This window comes from Peromyscus leucopus, chromosome 12 (genome assembly GCF_004664715.2).
Source record: "Peromyscus leucopus breed LL Stock chromosome 12, UCI_PerLeu_2.1, whole genome shotgun sequence".
In the NCBI taxonomy this organism is placed as follows: domain Eukaryota; kingdom Metazoa; phylum Chordata; class Mammalia; order Rodentia; family Cricetidae; genus Peromyscus; species Peromyscus leucopus.
In genome coordinates, this window is record NC_051073.1 from 73,030,502 (window position 1) to 73,051,710 (window position 21,209).

Below are 21,209 nucleotides of genomic sequence, written 5' to 3' on the forward strand. Positions count from 1 at the left end.
GGTGGCACACGCCTTTAATCTCAGCACTTGGGAGGCAGAGGCAGATGGATCTCTGAGTTCAAGGCCAGCCTGGTCTGCAGAGTGAGTTCCAGGATTACACAGAGAAACCCTGTCTCAAAAAAGAAAAAAGTATATTCTTCTTACTGAGCCATTTGTTCTTAATTATAATGCTAGTCTATACTCACAAGAGAAATTTCAGAAAATACAAAAGAAATCAGAAATTAGAGGGGGGGGGAAATAAATACACAGTGCTTCCAGGTATAGTTAACTTTGGTCAAAAGGCACATGAAATCTTTCACCTTTAAATATCTTTTGTTTGACAGTCTCTCCACACAGCCCTGGCTGTCCTGGAACTCACTCTGTAGACCAGGCTGGCCTCAAACTCACAGAGATCCACCCACCTCTGCCTCTCAAAGCAGGGATTAAAGGCGTGCGCCACCACACCCGGCTTCCCATTAGGTGTAAATTATTTTCAACTGAAATCATAATGCACTATCAAATTTGCATTCTGATTTTTTTCACTTAGTATTGTATCATGAGCAGATTCCTATGCCACTAGATGATTTTATAAATGTCTCTTTGATTGCCGCCCAGTTTAAGTTATATGGATGTACTACAATTTCAGCAATTTGGGGACCAATAGGATATTTGTAGCTCTTCAATATTTGAAATAATGTTGCATCTAACTAGCACAGAAATGCTCATCTATTTTCTCAAAAGTTATTTCTTTAGACTGGAGTCCAAAGAGGGATACTGGCTAGTCAAAGATTGCAATCATTAAAGACTCTTCAGATAGACAGGTGAGACAGAAAGAAAGAGAGAGAGAGACAGAGACAGAGACAGAGAGACAGAGAGAGACAGAGAGAGAGGGAGGGGAGACAGAGAGACAGAGAGACAGAGACAGAGACTTAGGGGAGACAGAGAGAGACAGAGAGAGGGAGGGGGAGACAGAGAGAGAGAGAGAGAGAGAGACAGAGAGAGAGAGAAAGAGAGAGAGAGAGAGGCAGATGGATAGGCAGACAGACACACCAAGTCGCTCTTCCAGTTATACTTCGGGCATCCAGGTAGGAGAGGGCTTATTTAGGTCCTCTCCCACTTCCATTCAGAGGCTCTCTCCTTCTGCATGTGCTAATTTTAGAAAACATACACTAAGAGTTTGTTAAGGAATCTGAGTATCGTATCTTCCAAGTATGAAAAGAGAACACTACTTAGAGAAATAGAAACACCAGCATGAGGCAGCCTCTGGCCTCCGAGGGGGACAGCTCCACGTCTCACCGCCGTTACCTCCACAGAGCTCCAAGGGGGACGGGAGGCACGCCTGGACCCTGAAGCATTTCAAGAAGCCCACTTACTGTAACTTCTGCCACGTGATGCTGATGGGCGTTCGGAAGCAAGGCCTGTGCTGCACTTGTGAGTACACGTCCTCCAAGATCTTCCCTCGGGCCGTTTGCTTTGCACTTGGTTAGTTGATCCATTCCAGGGAAAGTCTAGGCACGTTTTCCCCAGATGGTGGGATCCCCCCTAATGTTTCAACAGCAAGGCCTCTGTGCCCTGCTTCGGGTCTAGCTGAGTCGAGTGGACAAGACGTTTGCTGCTGCAGGAGTCACGGTCCACTGTTCTTCTAGAAAAAAAAAGTATTAGTTCTTACATCACTTAAAAGCACCTCACACTGATTGCAGTTGTGTTTCTAGCCAACGTGCATCTCACGTGTGCTTAGAGATGCTTTCTAATTAGTTCAGAACATACTCTATATTCTAGAAGTGACCCAAGAAATAAAATTATACTTTTACTTCATTTTGTCCTCCGTTTAGTAAAAGTGGAGGAGAAAGCAGGAAAAAAAAATCACACATGAGGGATTAGCTCAGGACTAAGATGGTAAACACAGAAAGAAATGGAGGGAAGGGGAGAGGAGAGGTGATTTGGGGAAGGGGGGAAGAGCAAGAGGAGGCAGGACTAAAGTCAGAGGCTCCAGAGGGTCCAGGGATGTGGGTACACTGAGCCCTGCCAGCCACCTCGTGGTCCACCCATCTTTCCAGACCCACTCAGACATCAGCTCCTCAACATATTCTCACTCCTGGTAAGTGGGAAACCTCTGGTCCTTTGCTATTTGCATAATCACAGTTACAACAACAGTGACCAATTGTGGGACACCTAATCTGACCCCGCACATGGTGCTTCCCACAAATGTCTCACTTGATGCTGCAAAATCCTTGCCCTGGAAAGAGGAAAAGAAGCTACTGTGTGCCCATCGACAGAGGATCCTGAATATCTCTCCCTCTCCCTCTCCCTCTCCCTCTCCCTCCCCCTCCCCCTCCCCCTCCCCCTCCCTCTCCCCCCCCCCCCTCTCTTTCTCTCTCGGATTTTGGTTTTTGGAGACAGGGTTTCTCTGTGTAGCAGCTCTGGTTGTCCTGAAACTTGATTTATAGACCAGGCTGGCCTCAAACTCAGAGATCCGCCTGCCTCTGCCTCCCGAGTGCTGGGATCAAAGGCGTGCGCCACCACTGCCCAGTTGATCCTGAATTTCTAAAGGGCAAAACCATTACTCAGGATGCCGTGGGTTGTGTCCAATATCGCCCATCAGGCCATCGACCATGGCCTTTCTGTCCACCCACGGGCATCCTGACATACAATGCTGAGGCATCTGTTTCACACCGCTCCCTCTGACATCACTTTTCTGCGCGGTCACTGCCATCAGGGGAAGGTGGTGTGAAGGAGGGGAACACTGGAGAAGAACCGGGAGGCAGCTGCAGACTGCTCAGAGGACAATAGCCCAGTGTTAGATTTCCGCTAGGCCAGGCCGACTCCATGTGTCTCTTTCCCTCACTGACCACCCAGAAGGAGAAACAAGCCTTCACTGAAGTATGTGCACCGGGGAAGCGGGGCTGGATCTTTCCTTGGTGGCATTCATAAGCACTGTCCTTTTTCTTTTTTCCAGACTGTAAATACACTGTCCACCAACGCTGTGTGTCCAAAAACATTCCTGGATGTGTGAAAACGAACTCCAAAGCCAAAAGGAGTGGCGAGGTTGGTGACACCCATTGGCTCGTTCTACTGCATGCTGCCTCGGGGACAGCATGGCCATCATCACAGATTCCAACGCAGGAAGGGGCTTTGAGAGATTTCTCTAGTTCCTTCTCTGCCTCAAGGACCACCCCTAAGCCATCCCACTCATCCATCAATCCATTCGGCATCTTCCTGAGGCCCACTGTATGCCAGGCGCTGAACCAGGGCATCCACGGGTTATGAGAAATGGTATCCAATCCACTCAAACGCTGCCCAGGTTATGGAGATAGATAGGCACATGGGCATAGTGCAGATACATAGCTGTGAGGTGTGTGCTACCACAAACGGCCCATATGGAATGTGCAGCTGAGGCTTGAAAGAAAAAGTTTCACCAAGGAGGTGGCACTTGCTTTGTTCTTGGAACCAGGGGGGCTTCGAAGGGCACAGAAGAGGGCCGAGCATTCTAGCAGAAGGGGGCTCCTATGTACAGGCGCGGAGACATGCATGACTGTGGCCTGGAGTTAGTTTGGAATGGCTGGGTCAGAAGATGATTATAGGGAAAGGCCAGGAGCTGTGTTCCCAAGACGATGAGGTGGAGGAGGGCTTGGGAGGCCAGCTCCAGAATTAGAAAGCAGTCGAGGCTCAGGGAGAAGCTTCAGACGTGAAGAGATGGTAAATTTGCCTCAGAAAGAATGGTGACTCTTTCTGAGGTTGGTGTAGGAAGGAAGCCAGAGGGAAGAGCATTCTTCCGGTGGTTACGGCAGAAGGGAGGGCAGCCCCAAGGCAGAGCGGATTGGGTCTGTTTCCATCCACGCTTTCAGGACAGGTTATGTCTGAGTGTCCCTGACAGACTCCACTAACAAAGGTCGAGAAGACAGAGGAAGGAGTCTGAAAGGCAGCCGAGAGGGGCAGCTCTAGGACCCGGGCACGCGGATGCCGAGGATGAACGGGGTAGGGAAAGGTTCCCAGGGCTCTCCTGGCCGTTGGGTAGTGAGTGCCATTAGCTGAGTGTGGAATCAGATCGCCCTTAAAACCGGAGCAAGATCATCTCTCTTGCTGCAGAGGGAAGATGTAGCTGAGGAACGTGAGTCAGGAGATGGCGAGAAGGTGGGATGGCTCAGAGCCGTCCCACAGAAGGCCTCCTGGGAGGAAGACTCCTCAGCGGCCTCCTCATGTGCATGCCCCATAATCACCGCATGACCCCTGATCTCCTCTTTCCACACCTCTCCTCACACATACCCCTCCATGTCCATGCCTGACGTCCCCCAGGACACACAGTGGGGTCTCCTAGGCTCAGGCCTTTGCCTGCACTCTCGGCACCTGACGCAGAGAACAGGGGGTCTCTACTGAGGGGCCAGAAGAGCACCCCCACAGCCTTGTGAGCCTGCAGGGACAACCCAGGTCTCTCACCACTTCTTCAGAACCCCAGACAGGCTAAAAAAAAAAAAAAAAAAAAAAAGCCACACGGTCCTGGGACAACAACCCTGAGGCCTGAGTCAAAAGACCCGGCTGTGGGTCCCTGCGTGGCTACTCACCAGCCTTAGAACCTAATGCCGGTCACTTACCTCCCTGAAGCCTCAACGTGTCCCTCTGCAAAATGGAAACGACAATCTCAGTGCATATTCAGTGTGACCATGTAGATGACAGATTCACAAAGTGACTTCTTTGTGCCCTCAGTGATGCAGCTGGGGGTGAGAAGCCACAAGCCAAGTGTGACCCGTCTTTTGGAGCAATAGATTACAGCAAAAAATATTCTGGGTGAATAGTGTCACACAGCTGCTAAGTAATTCAAAACATTTACTCTTGTTTAATGCAACTAGGGATAACATCATGTAGATAGTTCGCGTGTTTCTAATATAGTATTTGAAGCTGAGCACTGCCAGATAGGCCCCCCCTCTTCCACATCTTTTTTCCTTCTTAGTGGAAAGTCCTGAGTTCTCTGGGACTCCAGGGGGAGAGATGTGAGTACAGAGGCTCCCAGGCAATGGGTCAGAGGTTCCCATTTTTGCTAGAGGTATGCATACATACCCTCCTGGTCTGCGCTGGCGGCATTTCCCAGCCAGGAGCAGCTGCATCCAGATGGCCAGGAAATGGGTATGAAAAGGACCCTATGGTACCCTGACTCACGACCTTTCTCTTTGTAACCCAGCTTCTTCCAGATTGCTTCTCGGGTATGGTTACACATGACAAGCACTCAGGGCACTTTTAACGCATGTGAACTGAAATCACACAGGGACACTTAAGTCAGATATCTGAGGCCCCAACCCCAGAGACTCGTTTATTTGGAGTGTAGACTGGGCGTTAGGACCTCTAGAAAATCCCCAGGTGATTGTAACAGACGGCTGAGGTGAAGGAAGCAAGTTCACCGGAGAAGTGTGCCAGGGCAGATTTTCAAACGCGCTGTTGGATTGCTTCCTCCCTGAATCCCAGAGGTGCCTCGTGCTGGCGTCTGAAGAGGGAGGTCCAAAGACTCAGAGAGGTGGCCAAAAGGCACCCTGCTGTGAGGTGCAAACGGGGTGACTCCCGAAGGTTCAGTCTGCACCCCGGCGCTCTGGCTTCCCCTGCACCACACTGCCTCGTAGAAAAGGGCCCCCATGAGGACAGGGCTCACCAGGGTGTTGTTCTCTGAGGCAGAGGGATGGCAGGCGAGATGCTTGCTTGCCGGGGTGAGAGCTAGTACAAAGTGGAGAAGGACTTTAGTCTGCTTTGTTTAGCACGGGTGGCCAGGCAGGGAGGAACTCAGCATCCCACCAAGAAAGCTTCCACGACTGAGGAAACAGGGTCCTCGGGGCTCCTCGCGCCTCCCAGTTCTTTGGACCCTGGGCCCAGGGGCGTGGTTCCACTGCCTTCCCTGGTATCCATCCCTTCCCTCCCACAGGTGACGCAGCACGCGTGGGTGGAAGGGAACTCCTCCGTCAAGTGTGACCGGTGCCACAAAAGTATCAAGTGCTACCAGAGTGTCACCGCGCGGCACTGCGTGTGGTGCCGGATGACGGTGGGTCGGTGCCCAGGGCGGCCCTACTTCTTTTCAGTATGGGATTGGCCCGAGCTGTAGCCTGGGACCGTGAGCATCCTTCCAGAGGGCAAGTGGAGAGCGAAGGGATAAGGCGAGCAGGGTCCCAGAGCCCTATCCGAGCCCCTCAGCCTAGGATGACTCCTCAAGTTGCCCAGAGAGGGGGACTGCTTAAGAAGTTAGTCAACCTGCTGCCTACACGACCAGCAGCTGGGGAGAGCAGGCTAGAACATGAACTCTCCTTCACCTGGGGCTGGGGTACCAGCAGACTGGGACAGGGATTAGATACCGGAAAACTCGCTCACCCACACCTTAGAGTTAACGCGTGGCCCAAAGGCACATTCCTCTCAGCAGCACCGTGCCTCACCCAGAGGCCTGGTCATGCTCCTGCCACGCTCATGCCAGAGTCTACAGCCTTCTGAACATGACAGATGCCACCTGGGCTGCCCAGCCTGCCTCCCAACGCTAATTCTGGGCAGTGTCTTGTGCCCCCTGGCTAGGCATCAGCCCGAAAGAGGAGGGTCCCGTCCCGTCATCCGCCCCCCCCCCCAAGCCAGGCAAAGGACTCTCACACAGCAATAGTTCAGTTGTCTCTCTACTCCACCCTCTCACGGTTTTATTCTCAGAGGTAGCCTTCCTTCAGAGTGTCTAAACCGGAAATCCACACAGGGGGCCACATTTGGTCTCATTCCCAGGCCCCTGACAGACACGCCACGTGTTCACACACATACTCAACAATCCCGTGAAAGCCAATGCCGGCAGTGCTCTGAGATGCAGGGGCACTTGCTTGCTTCCCCAGAAAACCCTCTGCGCCCACCTTCCTGCTGTTTCTTGGGTCACTTCCGCTCATCCTCATCTCCATTTTTCTCTCCAGTTCCACCGCAAATGTGAATTATCGACGGTGTGTGACGGTGGGGAACTCAGAGACCACATCTTGCTGCCTACCGCCATATGCCCCGTCACCCGAGTAAGTGCTCCTACCCCCACCAGGGCTCCGGCTTTTCTGGATTCGGGAGTCAGAGACAGGCAACATTCCCGACTTCACATTCCCTCCCTGTTTCCCCACCAGTTCCCGGGGCTTATGCCTTGGTGAATGCTGAAAAGAAATCAGAGCAGTCCCAGCCAGATTGATCGAGAAAACTCTGACACAGCAGCTTCCAACTGCTGCTTCCCCATGTTTGGAGCATCCCTCCTGAGGTCTTTCAGACAGAGCCCAGCTCAAGGGACCACCTGCCCTTGGCCGGTTTCTCGGCTCCTTCATCCCTGCCGAGCTTTCTCCTTTCTCTTGAGGGCTCCTACCTGAGTGTCTCAGACAGATTTGGAAACAAATGGAGAAAAATTGAGCCTCCATTGCTCCTACCTGAAACCTTTTCTGCCTCCTGAAGACCACACTTCCATCTCGAAACCGCTGCCGCTGGTCCCTCCCCTCTCACCCTCTCCTGGAGCAGACACTATTTTGTCATTTAAAATCCTTTAAGAAAATCACCACGCTGGAAATCCATTTGTTTCCATTAACTTAGAGATACACAAACCCCACGTCCCCAAAACTCCCCTCCTGTGGAGAAACGCAAGCATTTATTCCATCAAAAGATGAGGACACAGCTATCCACGGCACAGGTGAATAAGCTGAGCTCATGTGAAGACTCATGACAGCGTAATAGGAAAGGCAAACCATGCAAAAGCAGACGGAATGCTCAAAGATACAAAACTAAACACAACACCACAAAATTTAGGGGCATGGGGCTGGAGAGATGGCTCAGCTGTTAAGAGCACTGGCTGCTCTTCCAGAGGTCCTGAGTTCAGTTCCCAGCAACCACATGGTGGCTCACAACCATCTGTAATGAGGCCTGATGCCCTCTTCTGGCCTGCAGGCATACAGACAGACAGAGCACCATATACATAAAATAAATAAAATTCTAAAAAAAAAAAAAAAAAAAAAAATAGGTGCAGGCATGCTTCATTACTTACTCTCTTGATAAAACGTTTGAAGATCAGGTAAAGCCAGTGTTGTCTGCAGAGGCAGCAGACACACACACACACACACACACACTGCATCACACCATGCAGTCTGCTAAGACACACTTCAATAGTGGAAACAGAGGATCAGTAGCCATGGTGTCACATCCTGCTGAGCAGGGAGGCTGAGAGAAAGGCCTGCTTCTAAAGCCCACAGCCAACGATTTCTGCCTGTTTCAGTCTCTATCGTGTCCCAAGGTGACTGTCCCCACAGGTGATGTCATCGCAGGTTACAGTCATCCCAGGGGCCCGCAGAAGCCTAGAGCGACTTTGCGGAGATCCAGAGTCCCACTTGGAAAACCTCACGGTTTCCTGTCCGAGCTCTCTGTGGCTGAGAGCCGTTTCTGTTAGAGCTGTGATCTTCTGCTGCCCCTGTGGTAGGCCGTTTCCCTCTCAGAGGCTGCTTGTGTTCTCTCTCTCACAGGACAGGCAAGGAGGAAAGGCGGACAGCAGCGTGGCCTCCAAGGGTGAACTTGTAACACAGGTACCTCATGAATGGACAGTCCGACCACTCAGTCTAAGTGGGTCCAAAGGCTGGGGCAGGGAGAGAGTAAGCTTGGGGTCTGAGGAAATGTGTCTCAGCATTTGCTTTCTAAACCACTAATTCTGTCACACAAGAGGACATGTACCCGGGCCCCTGGGGTTAACCTTTGACTGCCACCCTATAGACAAGTGGTGAGCAAGGTGACTGGCTGATGCCATTGATGGTCTAGTTGGCTTTGTCACCTTCTTAAGAGAAATTTACACTGGAGAAGTGGCTCAGAGGTTAAGAGCACTGCCTGCTCTTCTAGAGGTCCAGAGTTCAATTCCCAGTAACCACATGGTGGCTCACAACCATCTGTAATAAAAATCTGGTGCCCTCTTCTGGTGTGTAGGTATATATGCAGGCAGAACAGTGTATACATAATAAATAAATAAATTAAAAAGAGAGAGAGAGAGAAATTTACATGAAACTACAACATGCAATCTCCTAAACAATAACAAAAGTGTGGGGTAAAATTGAACAATGGGTTTTCTGTAGTTGTCCACCTAGCTCTAGAACACGGTCTACCAAAACAAAGTGAACCACATCCAAAGGCTCTCGATCCTTAAGTGTGTATTTAAGACCTCAATTTTCACTAGGCATCACCAGCGAGTATTTTTTGTGTGTCCTCCATGGAGTCCTGAGGAACACAGAGAAGGCAGCCAGATGACGTACAAAGAATGTCAGAACAGGAAATAGAAGAACGGGCTCTTATCCTTGTTTTATGAGCAGGTTTAGCATGTCCTGAAACTGCCGGCTTCCCACAGTGCTGTAGACTGAGACCATGGAGATCCTGCGTTTTGAAATTACAAGATAAACTGTAATTGAAGGTGCAAGATAAAATTATAATAGATGAGAATGCTCTAGACACTCAAAAGAGAAGACTCTAGACACCAAGAAAAAAGTCTAGACACCATAAAGAAAGGGGTCTAGACACCCAGAAAAGAAAGCTCTAGACACCTAAAAGAAAATACACACACACACACACACACACACACACACACACACACACACTGAGGGCAAGAGACATAAGTTGTCCCACACTGGCATCAATTTGACTGGTAGGTCCCATGTAGTATGGGCTATCAAGTACTTTGAATATCACCCCCAAGACTTAAGGGCTTACTCCCCCGGCTCCAAGATGCTTCTGAGTATCACGCAATTACCCTAGAAGACAAGAGAACTCTTTGAAATCATAAACAATAATAATTGCACTTTGCAAACCTGTCATGTTGTGATAGATGGCTGTGAAGTTTAAAACTAACAAATGCAGGCATTAAATATTGAACACAAAAGCCAAGCTGTATCTCTATGTGGGAATATCATTCAGCTGAATCCACAAAAAATTGACCGAGGACGGACTCCTGTGTCAGGCACCGTGGGGCCCGTGGAAGCTCCACTCTGCTCCTCGTCTTTTCTGATCTGCTTGATGGCTTGAGATTTTCCCAGAAAGTGGAAGACAAAAATAAATGCAAAGAGACAAATATAAAGGTTCCAGGGGATGCTGCGCATTCCACGTCGCAGCAGTTTTAGCTGGAGTGGCCGAGGGCAATGTCACAGAGGCAAGGACTCCAGAACTGAGTCCTGGGTTATTCTGGATTTCTTTAAGAGGTTACAAAGAAAATATTTCAAGCTGTGGGACAAGAGCAAATGCGTGTGAGCGTGGGCCTAGTTAGACACCCTCACTGGAGGCAGGCAGCAGGCTTCGGGGCCTGTCGCTGGGGGGAACGGGAGGAATGAGAAGAGAGCAGAAGAAAGGGGCGATGCTGAGAAAGCCAAGGCTTAGAGATTTGGATTTGATCCTGAGAACAACGGGGTGTCATTACAGGTGCGCTAGCAGGGGCAGCATGTTTGATATGGTCTCCCAGAAAGGAACTGGGGTGGGGGTGTGAAGCATACAGTTGCGGGTAGGAAAGGCCTCAGCAGCATGGGAACCGTGATGGCAGCCAGGGAAGTTCCAGGGAAGGACTTGGAAAGCCAGGCTCTCCCCCTGGATGCCCAGTTGAGTAACCACACCTTGAACAGGAGCAGGACACCAGTCGGGAGGACCAGCTTTATGCGAAACACAGTCTGTCTGGGCATGATGGTGCGGTACCAATGGTGAGGCATCCACGGGATAGTGAGAAACGTGAGCTTAGGAGGGAAACTGGGTCAGGATATGTGGACTTGGAAGGTGCTGGGGCCTGAGTGCTCATGGTGCATGTGACTTGGGGGATGTACCCCCAGACTGTTTCACCATGTCCCTCATGAATTTTGACCTGTGGCCATGGGCATACTGCCACACAGTTATATCATTTGAAACTGGGGCCACTGCCCTTTCTCTGAAGACAAACTCCAACTCTCATTGCCATTAACCCCCTTAAAAGTCTCTCAAGCTGGGAACAGCTGTTTTTCTCCCTCAGAAAGCTCAGCCAGCAGACAAATAGTCCCCCCCCCTTCCTCTCCTCCCTGCCTGGGCCGGCTTCCCATCCACCTTCCAACACTCTCTCAACATCATCCTACTGCTGAATAATGCTCATTTCTTTTTCTTCTCATTTTTAAGTATAAGATCATCCCTAGCCCAGGAACTCACCCCCTGCTGGTCTTGGTGAACCCCAAAAGTGGAGGGAGACAAGGAGAAAGGTATGTCCTCTTTTGTTTCAAAATAGAAAGGCAGCCGGGTGTGGTGGCATACATCTTTAATCTCAGCACTCAGGAGGCAGGAGGCAGGCAGATCTCTTTGAGTTTGAGGCCAGCCTGGTCTACAGATCGAGTTCCAGGAAAGCCAGGGCTACATAGAGAGACCCTGTCTTGGAAAATAAAAACAACAAAATAGAAATGCTAAGACAGCCTGTCCTGAACCTCTTCCTCCCCTCAACCCCAACAAAGTAGACTGTGTGGTCAAGGAAACCCGGGCTCATGGCCACTTGCCACTTCATCAAGTGGCCCAGGTGAGTTAATTCCCCATGCCTCAGTTTCCTCCTCTGCAACACAGACGGCAGTGATATCACCTCTCACAGGGTTACCTTAAGGATTAGAATAGACCTAGTGCTTAGCAGGGGACCTACCACATGAGCCCCTGTGAAGGCTGCCAGAGTCAAGTTCTGGGGGGTCTGTCCCTTCCTGCCCCGCCCAAGTCTTTTCTTGGTTTAAAAGACTTGGTGAGACTCACCTGATTAGGGCCTCCAGCCTATCCCGAACCCCACCTTAACAGTGAGGGAAATGCAGGGTTTGGGTGAGGCTGGAGTAAGCTCAGCAGAGTGGGAGGAGAAATGGGTACAGGCAGAACCCTCTGCCTCCCAGGCCTGCACAGTCTGGGAAATGAGCAGATGGATGGAGAACAGAAATCCAGGTTTAGAGAAATAACATTAGGTAGGGCTCCAGCAAGTACTGTGAGGACCCCACCTCGGTCCAAGAGGCAACATGTCTCCTAAACTGACCTAGCGGTCCCCAGCTAGAGCCCAGACACCGAGGCCAGATATAATCATTGCTCTCAGTCTCCCGGCCCCACCTCCTCCTGCATGTACTCTTATGAGGACACCAGACCTCCCCCTCGGGGCCCCCAGCACCTCTGGACAGTCTGCAAAGGGCAGACTCACCTACCCAAGCCACACACTATCCAGAGGTCCCTAATGGGGAGGGAGCATGGGAACGACAGCCCTGTGCTCTGGGCTTCTCTGTCATCGCTGCTACAACGAGCAGTTCCTGGGGTGGGGCTGGAGTCAGATGGTCGGGCAGCTTTGGGCCAGAGGTAAGGATGTGGGGATGCCAGGTGCACTGGGATATCGGGGTGTGCATGCAACATTTCCCCTCTTAGGCTTAAGCGACAGCTGGATCTCACCACAGATGGGTCCAACGGTATTCGCCCCCAGGTGACTTCTGCGGTACCATTGTCCCTCTTGGTCACCCCTTTCTTTCCCCCACAGGATTCTTCGGAAGTTCCACTACCTGCTCAACCCCAAACAAGTTTTCAACCTGGACAACGGGGGGCCTACTCCAGGGTATGCACAACAGTCTTCTCTCTGGCCTGCTTTGGTCTCTGAGGAAAATGCCCTCCTTTGACGCCTTTTAAAGCTCTGACTCTCGAGACTTTTTCTGGCCTTACTACCTGCTGTCCCTTGACCCTGTTTATATTTGGGAAGTGGCCCCATGCTCCATGTCACTGGAGGAGGTGTTGATGTCAGAGGGAAATCAATGAACCCGTCACTGGACTGGCAGGGGGGTCCGGCTGGTGGCTTATTCAAACTTATTTGCAAGACGGTTACCTGACATCTCTGTGGCACTCTTAACGCCGTCCCTCTGCAGATTGACACGGTGACTCAGAGTCCTGCCATGTGTTCTTCTCTGGGCGCATTTCAGGCAACAAAACCACTCTTTTCCTGAATCATCCAGTCTTGCAGTGGTTACACGGCCCTGACCCTTCCCCCACCTGCCTGCTCTCTAGAGGGGGGCAGGGCCTCTGTGGCTTGACTGTGAAGGTCTGGGGGACAGAGCTTGTCCTCTTCATCAGAAATTGTCACCTCAGTGGGTTTGAAGGCATCTGCCCAGTCAGAGCTGGTGCCCTAGCGCCATCTGCTGGTCGGGGCTTTCACACGGCCTGACCTGCATTTCTACTCTAGATTCAGTGAGGTTCCCTCCCAGGGGCTGGAGTAAGGTGCCTATAAATGGAGCCTGTCCCTGTCTTTTGGTTGTTTGACACAGGGGTTATTTATAGCAGTGGAGGCATCAGACCCAGTTAAAAGGAGAAAGACACACAGGTGCACATTCACCTATCTGTAAAACTTACTCAGAAGTCGGTCAGGCTCCTGCAGTCGGTGTCGTGGTCACGTGTCTGCCACTGACTGCCGGAGAGCACTGCAGTGTACTGAAACAGTAAGGGGCCTTTTCGGTCCCTCCCTCGGTGGGCATTTCAATAGCCCAGCCTTCTCAGCCTTCAATCCTTCTCCCTACGAAGGACAAGCTTGAGGTCTGATGGCGCCGGAGTATCTTCAGTGGTGCGTGTTCGTGTGCGGGCAGACAGGCTGTTCCGCTGAAGGGAGCCTCCGTTTAGAATGTACTGCCTGAGGAGAGCAGGGGTCTGCAAGGGAAGTGAGAGGGGATAATGACTTGCCAACATCGGCGTCGGTGCTCAGAGCACCCGGGGCCTTCTAAGACCACCTGGCTGAGAAGAGAGACGTGCAGGCCTTGAGGTCCCTCAATTGTACCTCCAGGTGTCCACGTGTCCCATTTTCTCTAAAGCAGCGCTCCTTGACTTCTTCTGCCAGGAACTCCTGTTGCAATCTGGTGGACTAAACGATATTTTCTAATGCAGACTATGAAATAATATGGTATTTCCAGGGAAACTAATTATGTTGAGAAGTAGTTATCAAAAACTAAAAGAAAAACTTGTGGTATGTAAATGAATATGTTCTGTCAACATATGAAACAGCAATATCCATAGTTGGGTTAAACAATGACTGTGAGCTGAAAGCCACAAGCTACAGAAATGACAGCATTCAACTTACGACTCATCTGTAAGGAGGCACTGGAATAGCTGTGATGCTAACTTTGACGGTCACAGGGGCTGCCGAAGCCTCGGTGGTGGGTTGCCTACATTCATAATGGAAAGAAATGCTAAGTTTCCATTCGAGATTAGAGAAGATATTAATGGAATGTTTTCATGACACTGAATTCTAGCCACAGACCCATTGGAGGTCCGTGGGCCCCAGATCCTGCTCTATAGGACTCAGGCTCCTGGGGAGAATGGGGTCTTGTTCCCCTTGGCAGGGAGCCCACAGAAGAGAAAATGAAGACCCAGATAATTAAGTGCTTCTCTCTTAAAGAAGTGGTTATAAAGACAGCAGTCAGGAGAACCTGAGAGGAATCAAAATATTAGGGATTATCTAAATTGGTGACAAAATATAAAAACTGAATTCCTCAAATAGTTGAGAAATTTTCAAAAATGTTTTCTATTTATGTTGAATGTTGGATCAGATTCTCTTTATATTAGGACATTGGTGCATGCACACACACACACACACATCACACCATCATACCATTGATTTTTCTCCATACTCAGTAGCTCTGCATAGGAAATTCTGGATTCAGAATGGTAAGTGATGCAACCCCAAAAGAATCAAGATCTTTCCCTAATTCCAGGGAGCATGGAGACTCTGACTCAGAAGTATCAAGTGTTAAGGCTGGAATGTAGCTCACTGACAGTTTGCTTCACATGCTGGAAACTAAGGTTCTGTCCCCGACACCACACCACACCACCACACACACACACACACACACACACACACACACACACACACACACACGTCAAATGTTAGTCCCAACCTTATGACAAGACCCCTGTGGTCTTTCTTCTTTGCAGATTGAACTTTTTCCATGATACTCCAGACTTCCGTGTTCTTGCCTGTGGCGGAGACGGGACAGTTGGCTGGATTTTGGATTGCATTGGTAAGGATGGCCAGGAAGGCCTTTACTTATTTATCGTGGGTAAATTTAAAGTCAGCAGAAAGCAATGAACTGAAGAAGGAATGAAGCCATCCATTCTTTATCTGTCCAGGTGCCCATCCTTTCATATACTGATACTTGATTATATTGGGGGAGGGGTACTGGAAAATTTCATTGTAGGCTTTGTCTTAAAAAAAAAAAATCTGCCACAGATAGAGCTGGGCAGCAGCAAAACAAGATATATCTGAAGCGGGACTAGAGATCCAGACAGAGTCACGTGATGAGTAAAGGCCAAGGAGCTAAGTAAGCATGGGTCACAGTCCACGGCAGGCAGGCAAATCGGCTGGAGATGAATGCCTGGAGCACAGAAAATGTATCTGGAAAATGCAGATCAGTGCAAGCAGGGATCAGGACCACGCTGGGCTGTGTCCTACCTGGAAAAGGCAGGGATGCAGGCTGGAGGGCCGGGAGCCTGAGGTCTAGCCTAGCCCTGCCTCGATCCAGAAAGTGATGGAGATTATCTGTGAAACTTGGGGATGGTGTATAGTCAAGACCAAACCCAGTCAGAACCCAGGTAAATTCTGCAGTAGAGAACGGAAAGACAGGAAAGCTGCCATCAGAGACACTGGGGTGGGAGGGCATCAGAGTCACGGGGGCAACGAAGAAATGAGTGAGCGATACAGAGCATCAGAGGGCAGTAAAAATGTAGGAAGGGAGGAACAAAGGAAGTCTAGGGGTGGAGTGAGGTTGCAATCTAGGAATAGTCAGGGAAGACCTGGTCTAGGAAGTCAGGGTACGAAGTGATGCTATGTCCAAGAACTGGAGAACTGAGCTGTGTGGATGTCTAAGAGGACAGTCCAGACAAAAGAAACAGCAAGGGCCAAGGCCCTAAGGTAGGAACAGGTTGGGCTGCTGAAGGCAGACCAGGTGGCCAAGAGCAGAGTACACACAGGAGCCTTACAGAGGTTGAAGCAGAGGGAATGAGGGTCTGGGTCCCGTGGGTAGGTAGAGCATTAGGTAGAACATGACTTTTAGAGTGGGACAGTCCCAAGACACCAGGTGGTTTTAAGCAAAGAAGGAACGTGGCAGGCTAAAAGACAGAGCAGAAGCAAGGAAACCAGTTAGGAGGCTCCCATGGTGACTCAAGTGAGAGGTGACCGGGGCTGAGCCACAGTGGAAACAGGAAGATGTGAGAAGGGTGCAATGTATGTCTTTAGGGGGCAGAGGCAGCAAGGTCTGCTGACATGTGGACACAGTTGGTAAAAGGATGAGAAGAATCAAGGCTGGCCAGAGCTAGACCCCAGCCAAGTCAGGCAGGAAAGGTGAGACCTCCATAGTGGGAGGGGAGAAGGCACACCGGCTACCTGCTGCTCCCCTATGGCCGGGCTTGGTTCCCATGCACACACACACACACACACACACACACACACCCCACATATGTAAATACACACATACACATCATACACATACATATACACATTGCTCACACACACACACACACCACATATATAAATACACACATACACATCATACACATACATATACACATCGCTCACACACACACACACCCCACATATGTAAATACACACATACACATCATACACATACATATACACATCGCTCACACACACACACACACACCACATATATAAATACACACATACACATCATACACATACATATACACATCGCGCACACACACACACACCACATATGTAAATACACACATACACATCATACACATACATATACACATCGCTCACACACACATACACCAGATGTATACATACACACACATCATACACATCTCCCCACCCCCCACCCCCACAGACAGCCCTCTGCTGCCACTGTGGGCTCTGAAGTTTGTGGGAAGAGGAAAGACTCTTCCTCCCAGCAGCTGTAGGAGGAGGGGCAGCTCATGGCTGCAGTCTCTTCGGACAATCCCCTTAGCCCCTCCCGCTCACTGAGAGGAAGAAACAGCCCTTGGAGAAACACTACACACAATTCCACTGCAGGGAACATCGGAGACAAATATAGCTCAGAAAAGAGGGAGATGTGAGATGAAAGGGATATTATGCTCTTTCACCAGGTTAGTGGTTCAAAGAGACACCAGGGAGGAAAGAGGTGACTGTGTAGCGTGCCCCGTTCTTCGTTCCGCATTTAAGCTCTTGTGCCGTGATCTCCACCACCCCACTGAGGTTCTCGCTCCCACCTCCCCGCTACAACCATAACACTCTGCCTAACATCAGCGGGTTTGTGGTGTGCATAAGACACCCAAAGCTTCCTGCGGTTCCTCGGAAAATGACAGAGACTCTTCTAATGACCTGCCGGGCTGAGGGAGCTGAGTCGTTGCTCTCCCTCCTTTTCTGGGGGGTGGGGTTCCAGCCACCCAGCCCTGCTCTCAGACCCTCAAATGTGGCATTCTTTCTCCCCACACAGAGCCTTGTCCAAATGGTCCTCCCGTCTGGAGTGCTCCCCAGCCTCAACCGAAGTGTAGCTTCTTTGGGGGGTGGGCGGCTCTCCTATACACCAGCCAGCCACAGTCACCTTGTAACAGGACCATTCCCCTTCCAGTAAAAAGATACAAGCGTACATTATGTGTGCAAAGACCTCGGTGAGCCAGGTCTCCACTGCAGACTGTAGGCACCATGAGTGCCTGGCCAGGGCCGCCTCCCACCACCTCTGGCATATGGCAGGTCTCAGTAGATCCAAGTAGAGATGCCATGGCAAATGAAACACACTGTCCCAGGAAGTTACAGTCCATTCGGGGAACAAACCAGTGAGCAGTTACAAGAGAATATGCTACGGTCACTGCCCCTAAGGCTCCAGAAGCATAGAAGAGTCACCAAGTGCAGACCCAGGTGACAAGAGGCGGCTTCTGTGCTGAGAAGCAGGAGTGTTAGGACTGAGAACACTTTGGGATGGTTTCCTGGTAGGGTGGGAAGCCGGGTGTGCTGAAAGTGAAGGCTGGGAAGAAAGGCGAAGCCTCGATCCTGAGGCCTAGGCATGTTGAGGAAGCCGCAACATTGGTAAAGCGGAGCACTAACATACAGGGTCTGGGCCCAGGCATTGCCCTCCCGGGCAGAATGTGGAGAACACACTAGGAGGGTGGACTTGGAGGGGGGAAGAGAAAAGGAGGCTGTGGAACCGGAACAGTGTGGAAAAATCAGCCCCGCACTCACTCAGTGTCTCCATGGGGATGGAGAGAGGAGGTTGCTGGGAAATCTCTTCTGGAGACAGCTCCTAGGCAGTGCTGTGCAGGTGAATGGGGTTGAGGAAAAAGGGAAAGTTAGGATGCAGACTTCTGGGTTCAGTGCTGTAAGGACAGCTAACCTGTCAAGGTGTCAACCACAGGAGAAGGGACAGACATAAAGAAACAGGTGCCCTCCAGATGATGGGAGACTCCAGTCACATGTCAGGGACAATCAGAGTTCGTGGCATCACTCCATTTTCCACTTCAGCCCATCAGTGGTCCTCTCAGGCCCAAGATCAGCCACATCGGGCACAGGTCAGGCAACTGGTCCTGCCTCTGAACTCTGCGCTGCCATGGTAGCCCCGGTTTGAGCTCCCCCCACGGATCCCCGCAGCCCTCCCTAGCCCCTACTCATGGCTAATGTGCTGAGCACCTTGTAGGGCAGGGTCTGTGTACATGCCCCCTCAAAACCCAGGGGGTACCCGCACCTCCCCCTCCAGCCTTCCCTGCCCTGCCTACATGCTGAACACCACAGGCAGACGAAAGCACGGTTGACTGCCATTTTTCTCCGTTCTGGTAATGCTCCAGCGCAACCATGAAGGAAAAAATATAAATGGCTTTCAGTGAGCTTTGTCAGTTTTCCAGAGACCCCACCACCCCCCACCACCAGGCACGCCTCCTTCACTATGCCCTGCCTCGCCCCTGAGGTCAGCAGAATGGACTTGAAAGCCACAGATCTCTGAGTTTGGATCCAGGCTCCGGAATCGCTTCTCCTCCATAAACCTCCATCTTTGCTAGGTTCCTGTGGGCAATAAGTGGGAACAAACGTTGGTCATCATTGAGGATTAAAATCACATGAGCCAATGCTCTGGCCGCGTGTGCTGTCACCTGGAAGAACAGAATTGAGACATGTTTCGGTTAAATCGGTGCCCATTCTGGGGAGACAGACTTAGCTCAATATGAAGAATGGATGGACAACTTCAGCAAACTTGTAGCGACTAACACATTGCAAATATTGTGGATGGCCTCAACAAGGGGTGTGTTCCCCACTGCGGAAGGATTCGGCGATTACAGTGGGGGGCGGGGCAGGGGGAGGCAAGCAACAGGTGGGGATTATAAACTAATGCAGCTATCTGTAATCACGAGGCATGTCTGTTCCTGCATGTGGGTTGCAGATAAGGCCAACTTCACGAAACATCCACCCGTGGCTGTCCTGCCTCTTGGAACGGGGAATGACCTGGCGAGATGTCTCCGCTGGGGAGGAGGTGAGTCGTCACACTGGAGCCAAGCATTTGGGTGTTTTCGGGGGCGGGGGCGCGTGCTGTGCAGAGCTAGGCAGACTTACCTTTTACGAGTCAGTTCCCACAGGATGATAGTCAACAACAGTCATTTCTGATCCATGATCCTGCCGTTCCGTGCTGGGTCTGGAACAGGAGCCCCCTCCTCTGGGTTCCAGGATCCTGCTTAGGCTCTTCAGGTTTGACTATAGTCCTGAAGCCATCAGCTGAGAGCCCACCTCCTCCAGGAGGGCATGGCCAACTGTAGGATAAAGACAAATCTCTTCCAGCGCCTCCTGTCTGCTCGCCCGATACATGGATTCAGAATGCAGACTGAAATACCGCATCACCAATTACTCATGAGATACTAGGGACGCCTGGATTATCAGGCCCCTGGGGTTACGGGCTTTCATTTTGAAATTCCCCTAAGTGGAACCCGGAGTGGTGATGGCTTTTAGAGCAAGGGTCAAGGACTTTGCAGACAAAGCAGCAGGTGTGTGGCTTGTGGCAGAGCACAAAGCCCAGCTCCACTGCGGGAAGGGGTTGACCCCTTAAGGGAGCAATACCAGACCAGGCCAGGACACCGGTACCCGGGCTCTTTTGTGGAGGATGAGATAGAAGAAGTCATCGCACCCGGATGCCCTATCACCACACAATACAGTCTTGGGGCAGATCCGATGTCTTCCACACAACTACCCAGCCCTGCAGCTGACCAGTCTCCCCTGCCCTCCTTTCCTTCTCTCCTCCCTTTTTTCCTTCTCCCAACTAGTGGTATATTTGCTTTATAAAATAATACGTTTTGTTGAGCCTTCCTCACGTATGTTTATCCTGTTCTTTAATCATATCTAACGCTAATACCTTCTCCTGCTCCACATCCTGTTACCCACTTCCTTTTCCAATAGTCCACCTTCCGCCTTCAAGTCAGGTGGGTGGGTGAGGAGTGGGTGGATAATAGGTAGAAATATAGATGGATGGATGGATAGATAGATAACAGATGGGGAGATGGATGGATGATAGATACATATTGAGAGATATGTAAACACGTGTTTGGTCTCTGTTCTACATATGAAAGCAAACAATACCTTTTCCAAAATGTAGACCTAAATAAGTCTAGCTTATTTCACTTAACATGATAATCCTTCGTTCTATCCACTTCCTGCAAACGACATAACTTCATTCGTCAGGTCACCCTTTCTCTAGGGCTTGCTTCAGCCCCAGAGCTGTGCCTACCTCTAGCTTTTTTTTTTTTGCTCTTGGGCTTTCAACTCACACCTCCCCCCAAACTCTTGTTAGTTACTCCCTACTGTCCTCTCCTTCTCCCTGACTCAGGGAACATAAGTGTCTCTAGCCCAAAGACACCCAGAAGTCTTCTAGTCACAAATGCCTAAAGAGTCTCTTGCCCTGCATAAGCAACAACTTCGCCTCTCTGCCCTGGCGGTACACTCCATGCCCTTGTCCACAGGTTACGAAGGGGGCAGCTTGACGAAGATCCTGAAGGAAATTGAACAGAGCCCCTTGGTGATGCTGGACCGTTGGTGTCTGGAAGTCATCCCCAGGGAAGAGATGGAGAACGGAGACCAGGTCCCATACAACATCATGAACAACTACTTCTCCATTGGTGTGGTAAGTTGGTCATTGATTGCTTTTTCTGAATGACCAAAAAGTGTCTATTGACCCTCTGGGCCCTACTCCTTACCTGTTCTGTTTGTCCCTAGCCCTGACTTGAGTCTGAGCATCCTCAAATCTGACATGGCTGTGGCCACC

The 21,209-nt window shown here is 50.6% G+C and overlaps 1 protein-coding gene across 2 annotated transcripts in view; it reads left to right on the plus strand.

The window, feature by feature from the left end:
- The window catches only part of Dgkg (diacylglycerol kinase gamma), a 203,911-nt gene that overhangs the window by 91,977 nt on the left and 90,725 nt on the right, over positions 1–21,209 (plus strand). The window contains exons 10-19 of one of the 2 annotated variants that reach the window (XM_028875222.2): positions 1,293–1,410; positions 2,936–3,024; positions 5,882–5,998; positions 6,891–6,983; positions 8,457–8,516; positions 11,098–11,177; positions 12,461–12,535; positions 14,893–14,978; positions 19,344–19,433; positions 20,908–21,068. In XM_028875222.2, the coding sequence (XP_028731055.1) occupies positions 1,293–1,410; positions 2,936–3,024; positions 5,882–5,998; positions 6,891–6,983; positions 8,457–8,516; positions 11,098–11,177; positions 12,461–12,535; positions 14,893–14,978; positions 19,344–19,433; positions 20,908–21,068 (969 nt within the window). The remainder of the gene's footprint in view (positions 1–1,292; positions 1,411–2,935; positions 3,025–5,881; positions 5,999–6,890; positions 6,984–8,456; positions 8,517–11,097; positions 11,178–12,460; positions 12,536–14,892; positions 14,979–19,343; positions 19,434–20,907; positions 21,069–21,209) is intronic. The other variant, XM_028875224.2, reaches the window with a different exon arrangement.